Source organism: Mustela nivalis (assembly GCF_964662115.1).
Source record: "Mustela nivalis genome assembly, chromosome: 16".
Taxonomy (NCBI): Eukaryota; Metazoa; Chordata; class Mammalia; order Carnivora; family Mustelidae; genus Mustela; species Mustela nivalis.
In genome coordinates this window covers 10,561,270-10,576,038 of record NC_139035.1, presented here as the reverse complement: position 1 = coordinate 10,576,038, position 14,769 = coordinate 10,561,270, and the positions used below count along the sequence as shown (strand labels likewise).

General features: G+C 38.3%; 1 protein-coding gene across 4 annotated transcripts in view; it reads left to right on the top strand.

Annotated features, from left to right (window-relative positions):
- The window catches only part of SMYD3 (SET and MYND domain containing 3), a 781,274-nt gene that overhangs the window by 193,298 nt on the left and 573,207 nt on the right, over window positions 1–14,769 (top strand). For all 4 annotated transcript variants that reach the window (XM_082702359.1, XM_082702357.1, XM_082702360.1 and 1 more), the window contains exons 3-5: window positions 159–266; window positions 2,234–2,291; window positions 3,859–3,995. In XM_082702359.1, coding sequence (XP_082558485.1) covers window positions 159–266; window positions 2,234–2,291; window positions 3,859–3,995 — 303 coding nt within the window. The remainder of the gene's footprint in view (window positions 1–158; window positions 267–2,233; window positions 2,292–3,858; window positions 3,996–14,769) is intronic.

Here is a 14,769-nt window from a genome sequence, read left to right as displayed (position 1 = left end):
GGATTCTGCATCATTGATAGTATTAGAATATTGCTTTCATTTTCTATTTTGTAGTTATAGTTAAGCTGTTGACATTAAATTCATGTTGATCACTCTCTACACAAAACCGGTGTAAATGAAAGTTACAACATATACCCTCTCCACTCTTGTCTTAACAGAAAAAAGCTTGGCCGGACCACAAGAGGGAATGCAAATGCCTTAAAAACTGCAAACCCAGGTATCCCCCGGATTCTGTTCGACTGCTTGGCAGAGTTGTTTTCAAACTTGTGAGTATAAAACTCATGGAATATGCTTGGGTTTTAATTAAGTAGAGCACTTGGAGTTGTGTGTATTATGTATATTTTGAATAAGATTGTATTATTTAGAGAGAGAAAGAGTTGAATGGGGGGAGGGTCAGAGGGAGACTCTCAAGTAGACTCCCTGCTGAGCTCAAAGCCAGAGGCAGGACTCGATCTCAGGACCCTGAGAGCCCGCCTGAGCAGAAGTCTAGAGGAGGACGCTTAACCAACTGAGCCACCTAGTGCCCCATATTATTATTTAAGGCCGATTTTAGACCCCTGTGAAGGTAGAAGGCAGGTTATTCCAGGGAGTAGCTTAAGACAAAAACTTGCCATTTCCCTGTTAACCACAGCATTAGTGTGGCTGGACAGCACAGTGCCCTTTTTGAAGGCCCTGTGTGTGTGTAATCCCCTAGAAACATAAGGTCATATATTGAAGGCATGAGATAATCAGAAATGTCTGTTACGTTGCCTTCATTACTTTTCGACTATGAACTATTGCATAGGGCAGGTGTATAACTTTTCACTTGCTTCTTTTTTTTTTTTAATTTTTTAAAAATTTATTTATTTGACAGATAGATATCACAAGTAGGCAGAGAGGCAGGCAGAGAGAGAGGGGGAGGCAGGCTCCCCGATGAGCAGAGAGCCCGATGCGGGGCTCGATCCCAGGACCCTGAGATCATGACCTGAGCTGAAGGCAGAGGCTTTAACCCACTGAGCCACCCAGGCGCCCCCTTTTCACTTGCTTCTTAAAGTGAGGTTTTAATTAGATGATAATTAATCTTACATGGAAGAGTGCTTATCTTTTTTTTTTTTTTTTTTTAATAGCCAAGTTTCACTGAAATTGTTTTCAGTCCTTTTCCCCTCCTCTGCCTAAACAACCACTAGATTCTGTGAAATAAGCCTCTGGCAATACCCTCCAGACTTATTTTTGCCAGGCTTTCACATGAATATCTCGTTCTCAAATTATTTCAGAATCAAGCTCTCTTCCGTCCTGTTGTTTATTGACTTTTTTGGGGTACGGGAAGGCTATAAGATTTTATAGAGAGTTTTTAATCATGGAAAAATACGTTTTTACAACTAAAACTAACACAATGTTTTTTGTCAGTTATACTTCAATTTTTTAAAATGGATGTGGAATACCAAATGAGCATTGTCTTTGGTCTGAATATATAACTTCTATTATATATTTAGTTACTATTTGCAAATACATATATTGTGTTGAACTAATATATACAAATTTATTTCGTAGCATAATACATTCAGATCAAGTTTGTTATTATGCATTTCTTTAATTGCTAGATATTAGAAGTATGATCACTATATTTGAGGCTGAACTTTTTTTTTTTTTTTTTTTATTAATATCAGAAAGAGAACCAGGACCTACTGGATCAGAATCTAATAGAAAGCACTGATAATAATAGATTTGTTCTGTTGAGCATTTAGGATTTCCAGGCCCCATGCTAATTGCTTTGCAGGATAGACCTCATTTCATCCCCACCACAACCCAGGGAATCTGTGATTCTCCTATGTTTTAGATAAGGACATTGATGACTTTCAACTCAAGGTAGTTTGGTGAAAGTTGCAGTTTGTAATAAACTCTTACTTTTATTCATCCATCTCTGCTTTTCTGTAATTAGTAGTAAAATCCTTACAGTGACACAAGTCTGTAGGTAGAGCTGGGGAAAAAGAAATAAAAGTATGAGAACTTTTTGTAAAAGAATTTTCCATTTGGAAATTAAAATGATAACTTGATTTCTAAGTCATAACTTAGATTTTATTTTAAAATTGTTACTGACTGAATAATTCAACTCTCAGAAAGTGATGAAGAGGAGGAATATATACAACGTCTTTTTAAAGAGTTTTATTTAAGTATCTAAAGAGATTCAAATATATGCATTGATATATTGGAACACTTGAAATTGTTTTTGGTGTTTTCCGCCCTTGCTTTATAGATGGAAGAAACACCGTCTGAATCGGAGAAACTTTACTCATTTTATGATCTGGAGTCAAGTAAGTGATTGTCCATCAGCACCAAAAAAATCCTATCATTTTTTTTGCTGACCTTGTGCATTGCTTTCATTTTAACATTGTTCTGTCTCCTTATTATGTGAGGCAAATCTAATAAACCTTTTCATGTCTTTATATATGCTTGATACATTAGCTTATTTTACTCCAGGGTAGTTTTGACCTTTTAGGAGTTTATAAAGTACTAGAACCTGATCTTTGTTTCTTTTTGATGCCAGGGAACAGTGATGTGAACAAGGGGCTTCCCGGGTTACTGGTCCTTTAGATAATGAGCAAAGTAGATGGTGTAGGGGATTTGGGCTGTCTGATAGCATTGCACGTTCTTCTTTTCCACTCCCGTGGTGACGGCTGTGATATTTGGGAACACTAACAGACCCTTCAGTCTGAGTGTTCAGTCAATGTAGGACTTATGTTCCTTTCATACTGGCACAGATCCCCCTCAGAGAGGTTGTCCACGACTTCAACTGCAAAGTAGCCAAAGCTCATAGAGTAAACTTTGCTATACAGTTTAATATTTCTGGGTGGAGACAAATACAAAGATGATCTAATACAGATTTATCGTTATGGGATTCTAAGTGCCAATGATAATAAATTATTATTTAAGAAATTAGTGGGTTAATTGTTCTGTTGAACAAGTAATTTAAAGAGAATATGTAGAGCTGACATGAGCCCCAGAATTATGTTATAGTTCAACTTGATGTATCTTTTCAGTTTTAATAGAGAACTAATTAGTCATTTTTTCATGTTATATTACTGCTAAGTAATTAATATCTCTCGCTGGGAGTCTTACTGTTAATGGGAGCCCTGCTCAGTAGTGGTGCCACCCTTGCTGTCTTAAGTGAAATGTTCTCAAACGTTATTAATTGTACACTCTTGGCCTAACACCTTTTGTGGTATAAATTAAATTGAGTTTTGAATGGGGTGGTTTTTTGACGACTGTGCTCTGGGACCTACTCCTGTTTGGGTTTTAGCAGCACCACATCTTGTTTATTCAATGTGGGAATAACTTGAAGACGAGATTTCTTGGATTGGCCCCGTTTTCTTCTTGATGTACTTTTTATATGACACATTTCATCGGTTAGACTCTGGCTGTAAAGTTTTTACTTTTTTTTCCCTTTTATTTTTGTTTTTTCCTTTGAGATATACTGTTTATCAGTTGGTCAAACCTGGTTGAAAATGGTTTCATGGGAAGAGGTGCTTAAATTCACTGAGTTGATGTGGTTGTGGTGGGTTGAGCATGTGTCCAGGGGGATATAGAGGACCCGTAACACACATCTTGCTTGATTTTAGTTGTAGTGTTTTTCATCCGTACATGTGTTCATTTTGTTTTAAAAGAATTTGATCTTACATAGTAGATGGAATTTGGCACAATTTGATAATGTAGGTATTGTCATTTGTAGTTGTGAAAAAATAAAAAGGGAACGTATTTGCTCTCTGTCAGAATGGAATCCAGGAAGGATAAATCTGGTTTAACAGCTAACATCGAACACCTGAAAATTGTCTATTAAAAATTCACTGTGTGATTGTGCTATTTATTCTCTCTTTTAAAAAGATATTAACAAACTGACTGAAGATAAGAAAGAGGGCCTTAGGCAGCTCGTAATGACATTTCAACATTTCATGAGAGAAGAAATCCAGGATGCTTCTCAGCTGCCACCTTCCTTTGACATTTTCGAAGCTTTTGCAAAAGTAAGTGTTAAGTGTTTGATTTCCTTGTTAATGCCGTAAATCAACCCTTTACTTCTTATTTTGTTGTTGATCCATGAAAATTTAGGACCCTTCATACCTTGAATCACTCTTCTACATTAACTGTGAGGGAAAGAGAGAATGTACTGCTTATGTTGAAAGGAGTATTACTACTTCTTCTGTTTTATCGGTGCTCTTACTCATGGCCCGCTTATGTTCATTGTCAGTACGCAAAGCACCCTTGCATACTCTCACGAGTGTGCTTGCTTTTCTCCAGAGGAAACAGCCTGTTCTCTTGTTTCTTAGGAATGGGCTGTTAAGGTTGCCATTGCAGTGTTCTTTCAGTGATGGATCTTGGTTTTTGAAGTGAAAAATATATTGGAATCCATTTCTTGATTATGTGATTACTAAATAATATGAAAATATAACCGTTTCTGATTTAAAAATCATTGAAAATCCATCTAAATGTTCCAGGTCAGTAAAATCCTATGTTAGGTATAGAAAATAGGTTTAATTTAGTATTTTTGTGTGGGGTCTCTTGGTAGTTGTCACGTGACATGTTCTGTTTGCAAATTATTCTGATGGCTTGTTTGGGACCGGGGAGAAAGCATGCACCAGCTGATTCTTGCTCTCTGTGCTGGGATAAGGACAAAGGATCAGATACCTCCCCACTGCTGGGTGTTTGCTGTCCTGGCTTTCCCATATTGTGTATTTTGGTTCCCTTCAATATTGATCACATTTTAATAATAAGTAAAATTTAACATTCGACGGTGATTTTTACCAGTGCTATTACATTTCATAAGTGCACATCTACTAACATATTATTCCATGAATATTTTTAAAGAATGTTTTGTAATCTACTTGTTTTCTAAGAATTCAAAGGTGATTTGTGTGATTGCTCGAGATGTATTCTTGATTTGTAGTTTTATACTTCAGGGTATGTTTTTATGATTTTCTGGTAGTATCACCTTAACATTACATTCTGGTTGTCTCCAGTTTAAAACTGATTTCAAAATACAGTGTTTACTTACAATACATAAGAGAAGTGTCTCTTTTGTTTATTTCACATCCTTCTGAAAATCATAGTCTTTAGGAGTACTGTGTGTACAATATACACTGGTGCTTTTGTTGTTAGACACTCTACAGAGTAATGCCTCCTGTAAGATAAAAATATGCCTTGTGTTGACTGTATCTTCATTCGTGGTGTTAAGTCTGTGGCTTTTCTGTGACCATTGTTTTTGTTGTTAGCAACTGTTCAAGTGGTAATTACTGGTGTTACTACTATTTATGGAGAATATTTAAAAATACTTTATTGTTCAATATAACATGTGAATTACTTTTTCATTTCTCATATTTCTTTTTAAAATTTTTCATTTCATGTCCTTACAGTGAAATTCTTTCCATGCTGTATAGGGGAAAGTTCTGTCATTATAAATAAGTAGACGAAGTTTTAATCATACGCTCTCCCTTCTCCACACTTAGTTGTATTTGTTATTGTCACAAAACAAAGACATATTTGAGATTTTGGGGGGAAGTGGGCTCAGATTTGTGATTTCTGCCTTACAATGTAGATTAAAGTAACATTACCCTATGGCTCCTGTACTTCCTTGCAGAAGTTTTACTAAGATTTTATACATTGTTAGTTTTCTGCTTATACATATGTCCTTAAAAGGGATCACTTTCCTTCTCCTCTTTTTCTCCCCTCCTTCTTCTTCTTTGTCGTCATTTTTGTTGTTGTTGTTGTTAATAGAATAGTCTAGAGGCGCCTGGGTGGTTCATTCAGTTGTGTCTGCCACCTGCTCAGGTTATGATCTCAGGGTCCTAGGATCGAGCCCTGCATCGGGCTCCCTTCTTATTGGGGAGTCTGCTTCTCCCTCTCCCTCTGCCACTTTCTCTCTCTGTGTCTCTCTCAAACAAATAAACAAATAAATAAAATATCAAAAAGTCGACTAGTCTAATATCGAAGTTAATCGGTGTCATGCCAGCCTCAGGGATGGCTGCTGCCATGGCAAGTGTACGCGGTGCCGGCCATGACGGACGCTTTGGAAGTGGCTGGAGACCGTTAGAGGATCTTATACCAACATACGCCTCTCTCCCTGTCTTCATGGCTTAGAATTAACCAGAGAGGAGGGGACCCCACAGTGTGTCCAGTCGTACAGAGCGTGTGGCATAGTTTCAGGCTGCCCTGCCGTTCTCAGCCACATGCACTGGCTTCCAGTTTATGCTGAAGGGAGCTGGCTTTGCCTTGTCCCAATAAAGAAAATCCGGTTTTCTATTTTGCTTTTGGTCCCCTTCTTTTGTAGTCATTCTGGTTCTGCGCAGGTTTTAGACCTTCTAAGCTTATATCTTAGCTCATCTCATTGTCACTTAAGGCAGAAGGAGTTCTGAGAACTTTTTTATATTTGTTTATATCCTAATTTTTTTGACTATGAAAGTAGAGAGATTAGTATGATGAATCTACATGTCTCTGTCACCTGGTTTCAATAATTTTTTAATTTGTTTTTTATTTGATATTTTTAATACTTAGATTTCAAACACATATTCTTTATTTAAAATTGAGATTTCCAAACATTCCTTACAATTAATCCTTTATTATGAAGCCTCTTGGCTACCCGAGGAGTTAGTGAATTCACTTATTCAATTAAGCAGACTTTTTTTTTTTTTTTTAAGATTTTATTTATTTATTTGACAGAGATCACAAGTAGGCAGAGAGGCAGGCAGAGAGAGACTAGGAAGCAGACTCCTTGCTGAATAGAGAGCCCGATGCGGGGCTCGATTCCAGGACCCTGGGATCATGACCTGAGCTGAAGGCAGCGGCTTAACCCACTGAGCCACCCAGGCGCCCTTTTATGTTGATTGTTATGCATAATAGTTATTAATGCCTAAATTTAATGTCAGTAGACCTGGATTTGAGTTTATTTCCTATGCAAAGAATAGATTATTTATTTATTTTTAGAGATTATTGCACAGAGTTTGAGAAAAAAGAACTTAATTATTTTTTTCTGGACTTAGAACTTCCTTTTCTAAAAATGCATTTGGTGGGACGCCTGGGTAGCTCAGTTGGTTAAGCAGCTGCCTTCAGTTCAGGTCGTGATCCCAGCATCCTGGGATCGAGTCCCACATCGGGCTCCTTGCTCAGCAGGGAGCCTGCTTCTCCCTCTGCCTCTGCCTGCCACTCTGTCTGCCTGTGCTCACCTCTCTCTGACAAACAAATAAAATCTTTAAAAAAAAGGCATTTGGTAAACCGATGAGAGATGTGATAAGATCAGTGTAATAAAATAGAAAATGAACTAATAGCATAAAATGTTTCAAAAACAGACATTAAATTGGAAGTTGCCTTCCTGACTACAAAATGTGTCTTTGTGTTTCCAGAGCTTTCTGAAAAGTACTTTTGAACTCTGTAATATTGTACAACTGCCACAGAATTTATTGATTGGAAATTCCACATCTGTTTGAGAAGATATTCTCTCTGTTTTCCTTTCAAACAAAATAATTATTCTGGTAGCATGTTATTTTATTCTTTAGGGGACATATGCGACCTTCAGAGCCTGCCTTTCTAAACTCTAAATTTTAATGTTATTAATTGCAGCTGTTTTTTCAGTATACACGGTGGTTGTACAGACTTGAAAATAAGTTTAGTTAAGAAGGTTTTTTTTTCTTTTTGTAAGCTGTTATTTAAAATTTACATTCATTTTGCTCCTGATCAAATTGTTTTTTACTGGGATAGAATTCTTTTTTATTGGAGGAGCAGTGGAAAATGTGTTCACCCAAGAATCTTGCTAATTCATGATAGGAAAAGAAATAGTAATTTAATACTTTTGATTGAGATATGTTAGAAATAATACACAAGAAAATAGTAATGATAGTATTATATTTGAGACTGCATGCTTGGTTTGGCTGCTGTGTGATGTGAGTGTTACAAATCTGTGTGATATTCTGCCATAACCTCATAATTTCAGTAAAGCGTGTAAAATCAGCAAGAAGGAAAAAATACTAAATAACCCTTTTTGGGGGTCCTTTTTAATTCACTGAAGAGCATTGTGCCTGAGTAGAAGGTGGGAACAAACTTGTTCTTGATATATTCAGTTTTTAATTTAAAATTTTCAGTTTGTTAGCCTTCTTATTTCTAGATATGCAGGGTGCTTTTATTACCTCACTGTTGCTGGTACGCTAATTTGTGGGAAGAATATTACTTCTTTTAGTTTGAAAAATCAAGAGTGTGTATGTTTGCTTCTCGAGGGTTTCAAGTTCATGCAGGATCATGTTTTAGAGTCTTTTTGTTGATCAGCTCAGTTGGGTTTCCCCACTGTAAAGAAAGCAATCTTTTGAATTAATAAAGTGATGAATTATCTAATTACAAAGTTGATGGGAAATGGCACTATGATAACTTCGACTGCATTACTAAATGATCCCAGTGACTGATCAGATGTTGCCTGGGTTCCATTAAGGAAAAATATGCCATTAAATATTTACTACTAAAAGCAAGTAGACGAATCAGGATTGCTAACCTCTGATCACTGGGGTGCTTGTATCTTGCTAACCTCTGATCACTGGGGTGCTTGTATCTGTTTGCTTGGAGGTAGCTGCTAGATAGGACATCCCTCGTTTCTGCTCAGCACAGCTGCTAGAAGACTTCGTTGTGGGAATGTCGCCTCTCGTCTGGTTTTAAGGAAAGCAGGCAAACAGCCAAGATGCTTAACTGTGTGCAGATCCCAGCATTGTAATTATAAAATGCTGACGCACTTATGATTTATATGGTTTTCTCTTTATTACAGTAAATTGAATCTCTGCGTTGGTTCAAGAGACCATTATTCTCAAAAACATTCTTCCAAATAAAGTGACATTTGTAGGACACTTGGGCTTTCAAAACAAAACAAGTCATTGTGTTTTTAATGTGTGTTTCATGTTCTTCGTTTTTAGCCATTCAGTTAATATTTATCTTCATTTAAGTGTAAATAACCTATGATGAGTTGGTGTATGTTTATTATAAAGACCAGATGCTAGCTAACTTCTGAAGTTGGGAAGGATAATTAGTAAATTCTTAATCAGCATTTTTATTCATACCTGTGTTGGTCAAGGTTAATTGCTTATGAAAGGCTAATGCTGTAATTAAAACTATTGATGGATAAACGTGTTTGCCAAGCCTTGTTGCCTTCTCTATTTGAGTGTACAACTTGCCGTTAATTCAGAATGAGGCTATATTTTTTAAATGACAATATGTCATTGTGAAATGGCAGAGGTTGTTTCCTTGCTTTGGCCTTCCCTTCAGTGGCAAGAACTGGAGTGCTGTGTCTGCCTACCTGAGTATGACTTTTTATTTTTTTTTAAATTTATTTTGTTCTTTTTTTTTTTAAGATTTTACTTATTTATTTGACAGATGGAGAAAGAGAGAGCGAGCGCACAAGCAGGGGGGAGTGGCAGGGGAGAGGGAGAAGCAGGCTCTCCCCTGGACAGGGATCCCTGACACAAGGCTCAATTCCAGAACCCTGAGATCATAACTTGAGCCAAAGGCAGACGCTTACCTGACCGAGTCATTCAGCCCTCCCCCTCCCTGCTGCAAGTGTGGCTTTCTTAGAGCCAGGAATTAAATTTTATTTTTAGTTGCTGCCTATTTTCGTGGTATGCAGTAGGTATTTAATTGATGACTGAATAAAGGACTGCATGAAAACTGTCCATTTTTTTAAATGAAGCATATTTAAATGAATATCTCTAAAAAATAATATATTGCTACAAACATGTAAGACTAGGTGAAAAGAAGACTGCTGTTAGGTCAGAATCAGAGAGGCTGCCATTATCCTCAGTTCTTCAGGAAAGGATGAATCATCATGTTAGTTATTACAGAGTTCAGCATACCATTCCTGTAAAAGTCCGGATGGTCAATATGGTGTCATAGGCCACGAGGCTAAATCGTGGCAGTTTGTAGTGTGTGCTGAGACTGCAACTTCTTAACTCTGTTGTTGGTGGCTGAGAGCCTGCCTGGGCCACATGTAAGTGAATGGGGGTGCCGTGTTCTAATAAAACTTTGTTTTTGGCCACTGAACATTGATTTTCATATACTTTAACTTATCCCCCCCAATTTTTTTTTTCCCCCTAAACATTTAAAAATGTAGTCAGGGATGCCTGGATGGCTCAGTGGGTTAAAGCCTCTGCCTTCGGCTCAGGTCATGATACCAGGGTCCTGGGATCGAGTCCCGCGTCGGGCTCTCTGCTCAGCAGGGAGCCTGCTTCCTCCTCTCTCTCTGCCTGCCTCTCTGCCTACTTGTGATCTCTGTCAAATAAATAAATAAAAATCTTAAAAAAAAATAATTAAAAAAAATGTAGTCAAACACTCTAAGCTTTAGGCTGTGCAGAAACAGGTAGAAGGCCAGACTTGGGCCATGGACCATTGTTTGCCAACTCTTGAATTATTCTTTGTAAGCCAGAAGAATTTTTGCACTCAGAAGGAAACAGAATATATGCGACGAGAAAATTCTCTGAGAATTAAAAAATAAATAAATAAAAGAAAGAGGGGGGCAGCTGGGTGCTCAGTTGGTTAAGCGGCTGCCTTCAGCTCAGGTCATGATCCCAGGGTCCTGGGATCAAGTCCCACATCCAGCTCCTTGCTTAGCAGGGAGCCTGCTTCTCCCTCTGCCTCTGCCTGCCACTCTGCCTGCTTGTGCTTTCTCTCTCTCTCTGACAAATAAATAAATAAATAAATAATATTTTAAAAAATTTTAGTTACTTATTAGAGAGAGAGTGAGTGGGTGAGAGAGCACAAGTGTGGGGAGCAACGGCAGAGGGAGATGCAGACTCCCCACTGAGCAGGGAGCTCCGTCCCAAGACCCTGGGATTATGACCTGAGCCGAAGGCAAACCCTTAACTGACGGAGACCCCCAGATGTCCCCGAAATAAATAAATAGTTAAAAAGAGAATGTAAGACCCTGGTCTCTGTCTTATATCAGCACATCAAGAGACTGTGAAGAGATCTATCATGAGTTGCCTGGTGCTGCACTACCCTGATTTCATTTCTTTCTTCCTTTCTTTTTTCAGTTAACTTTTTTTTTTAACTCTACAGAGTAGTTTAACAACTACAATCACATATAGCTCTTATAAACAGCCCTCTGAGTCATTCAATATAATTTTTATTCCTTTTGCAGATGAGGAATGCTTAAGATCACATTGTTTTAAAAACAAAAAAAGCCAGAGCTTTAACCTGGCTCTCTTAATTTCAGATTTGCCCCTTATTTCACATACTGCATTCTGGGTTATGTGAGTTCTGTGTTAGAGCTCTAATCACGAACTATTATAATAATGCCTTAGGAGCGAAATCCAGTGTGAGCAAAATGAGAATATTTGATAAGATTTCTATCACCAGTACTAAAGTGGTGCTATAGGCAAAGCTCTGAGTTATTTAATTAGGATTCCTGCTATTTTCATACAGGTGATACATCCTGTCTTACACACCTCTCTCCCTCATATATTTAAATCTGAGGAAGTGCCAGTAGGGTGTGTGGGAGGAGGGTGGGTTTTTCATAGCAAGTGTTTCTGAACTGATGCTGCCACAACTCTAGGTGACAATGAAGGTGATTGGAACGGAATTTGCATGGAGTTAAGCTACTTTGTGAAATCTAGATTCCATAACCTTGAAGTACTGAATATTAAAACATTAATTATTCAAGAGCAGTTAGCCTGGATCTGTCTCATTTTTAAGCCATTATTAGAGGTGGGTTTTTTTTTTTATGATTCTATAAATATTTGCATTTACAGATTAGAATATTTTATAATGTACTAGAATATATGCGCAATATAGAAGAAAATCCTCTTCGACCTTCTTGGGTACTTCTTTTTCTTTGAGGAGTATTTATGTGACCTTAAAACTTATATCTGATATTAATGGGATAGGCAAGTAATTTACAAATACCCCTTTTGGACAAATACTTGTCAAATAAAAGAAAAGCGTCGGAACTGTGTTTGACTGGGCTTGGCACTTGTGGGCCCTATTTCAAGTTTCAATTAATAATTTGGGTTTGGGTGGCCTGGGTGGCATAGTTGATCAAACGTCCCAGTCTTGGTTTGGGTGAGGCAGTGATCTCAGGGCTGGGAAACTGAGATCCGGGCTCCCGGCTCCGGGCTCAGTGTGGGGTCCGCTTGAGACTCTCCTTTCTGTCTGCCTATCTTGCTAGCACTTATTCCTCTCTCTAAACATCAGGAAATCTTTAAAGAAAAAAATAATTTGTTTTTAGTTTCGATGTTTATAGGAAAATTTTTGTAAGGCACTCACTGTGCAGACCTGTTTACCTGGGATCAGCTGAATTAGGATCAGGATGAAAAATACCTTCACTGCACTTTCTTACCCTCTTCGGCTTTCCCTCTTCAGCGGGCAGCAGTTTATTGAAATGGCAGAGCCACGTCATCATTTGAGGAGCCCATGCAACTTGCTGGCTGGTGTCCTGGGGCCTTATTCATGCTTCACAACAACATTTTAGGTTTAGAGCAGAAGTTGATAAGGAATGTTATTTTGGTGCCTCAGAAGTTTTTTGTAATAGTTGGGGACTTTGGGTTTTCTTGTGTTCCATTTGTTCAAGATTCTGAGAACAGTATCAGCGAAAACCTCTAATGTGGAGATCTAAAGGTGTGATATTGTCTAATGTTTAGAAATATTTTACTTGGCCTCTGGCATGACCTTCCTCTGATTCTCCTACATTTCTTACCATTTTGTTTAAAAACTTATTTGCTTATTCTCTTTTTACTCACTGAATGGCAGTACTCCACGGCCCCTGCTCAACGTGGCTGCCTATGTGCTGAAAATCCCCCAAGCCTCAGTTCCAGCCTTGCTATTTCTTCTGGTGTCCAGTCTTATATTTTCTACTTATTAATAAAAATATTCCCTTCCATGATCTGTTTTAACTTCAGATTCATCATGAACGATACTTAAACTCTATCTTGTCCTCAATAAGACAGCTTATCTTTACTTTTTCTTGTCTTTACTTTTTCTGTCTTTTCTCTTGGTGTGGTGGTCTCCTAAGTCATCCATGCCCAAAACCTCAGCGGGCCCTCTGGTTCTTCCCTCTTTCCTTCCTTCAGATGCCCTGCTGCTTTTGAAAGATCTCTTATCTGTGTTCTTTTCTTTTTATATTTGTTGCCACTGACCCACGTCAGGCCCTTTCTATCTTACCTAAGTGGCTCTAACTAATCTCTTTGCCTTTTAATCTCTCAGTCATCAGTGATGATTGCTATAAAGATAACTTTTTTGAACTGAAAATATTTCAGTGAGATTTGGATATTTGTCACTTAAAATATGTGTGTGTGTGTGTGTGTGTGTGTGTGTGTGTGTGTGTGTGTGTGTGTATTTTTTTTTGGAAAGCAGATCTGATCATTTGAATCCTCTTCTTAATCCTCTGCATTTGAGAACTCTGCAAACCTCATCCCACACTAGTCCCAGAGCTGGCTACCGGTAACTTGAGAGGTGTAACTATTTTCCTAGCACCTTGCAGAGTGACCAGGAATTTGCATGGATTCTCTCAATGTACCTTTTACTCCTTTATGTTGTTGCATTGTCAATATGTTTCTTTAAACTGCTAGATCTTAACAGTAGCATGTTGCTGTGATAGTAACAAATGAAGGTAGGCGGGACAAGTACATTCTCTGGATAGGGAATTATTTTTGACAGGCCAGGGTATGTTTTAGCCGATGTGTAAAGCTGCCCGTGTGTATGAGAACTCACAAGGAGAGGCCATGAGAGCCAGTGACAAGTCAGCAAGGCCCAGTTATGGCCTGTGTGTGTGTGTACGTGTACACATGTGTAAGCAAGCGGATGGAGGTCATTGTGTTCCTTTGGCTTCTGAGGTAGTGAGTATCTACTTGTAAGTTGTTCTAATTTGATAAAGAAGCTTTAGCTTCAAGTAACGATCATCAGCAGTAGTAGAGTGGGCTTCTGCTTTGTCAACACTGCTGGATTTGATATTAGATAATTACAGGGAGATGATCAGATTTTGGAGACCCATTCCTGGAAGATATCCATGTGTGTTGCTAATGGTTGGCAGTCGGGCTTCTAGCTTTTCTTTAGAGCACTCATGCTATAATGATAACTTTTTTGAGCTGAAAATATTTCCTCTGTATTGTGAGATTTGGTTGATCTTTGTGACATCTTACCTCTTCAAAGTCAACCAAGAGAATCTTGCAAAATCTTTTGCATTTTATGGAAGAAAGATTTTAGTTTTAAAGATAATTACCTTTTAGATTATTGGAGTAGCAGAGTATTTTCCACATGGCAAGGAATGTTTAGACTTGGATGATTTTTTTTTTTCCAGATTTTTATTTATTTGAGTGAGTGAGCACGTATGTAGTAGGAGGGGGTGGAAGAGCAGAGGAAGATGGAGAAGCAGACTCCCCACCGAGGGGGGAAGCCAGAATGGGTCTAGATCCTGGGACTCTGAGATTGTGAGCCAAAGGCAGCTGCTTTGCACCAACTCAGCCACCCAGGCGCCCCTTATTTTGGCACCGAAAAGTCCTTTTGAAAACACCTTCATGTTTTCTTTCTTTTTTCTTTTTTAATTTTATTAAAAAAATTTTTTAAAAGATTATTTGACGGAGAGAGATAGAGCGAGAGAGGGGACACAAGCCGGGGGAGTGGGAGGGAGAGAGGGACAGGAAGCCAGATGTGGGGCTGGATCCCAGAAAAGGCAGACACCGCAGACACCTAATGATTGAGTCACCCAGGCGCCCGCCTTCATGTTTTTAGTTATAGAATAATGTAGCGTCTCCGTGAGTGTGATCACCCACATGTTTCCGAGAAGTC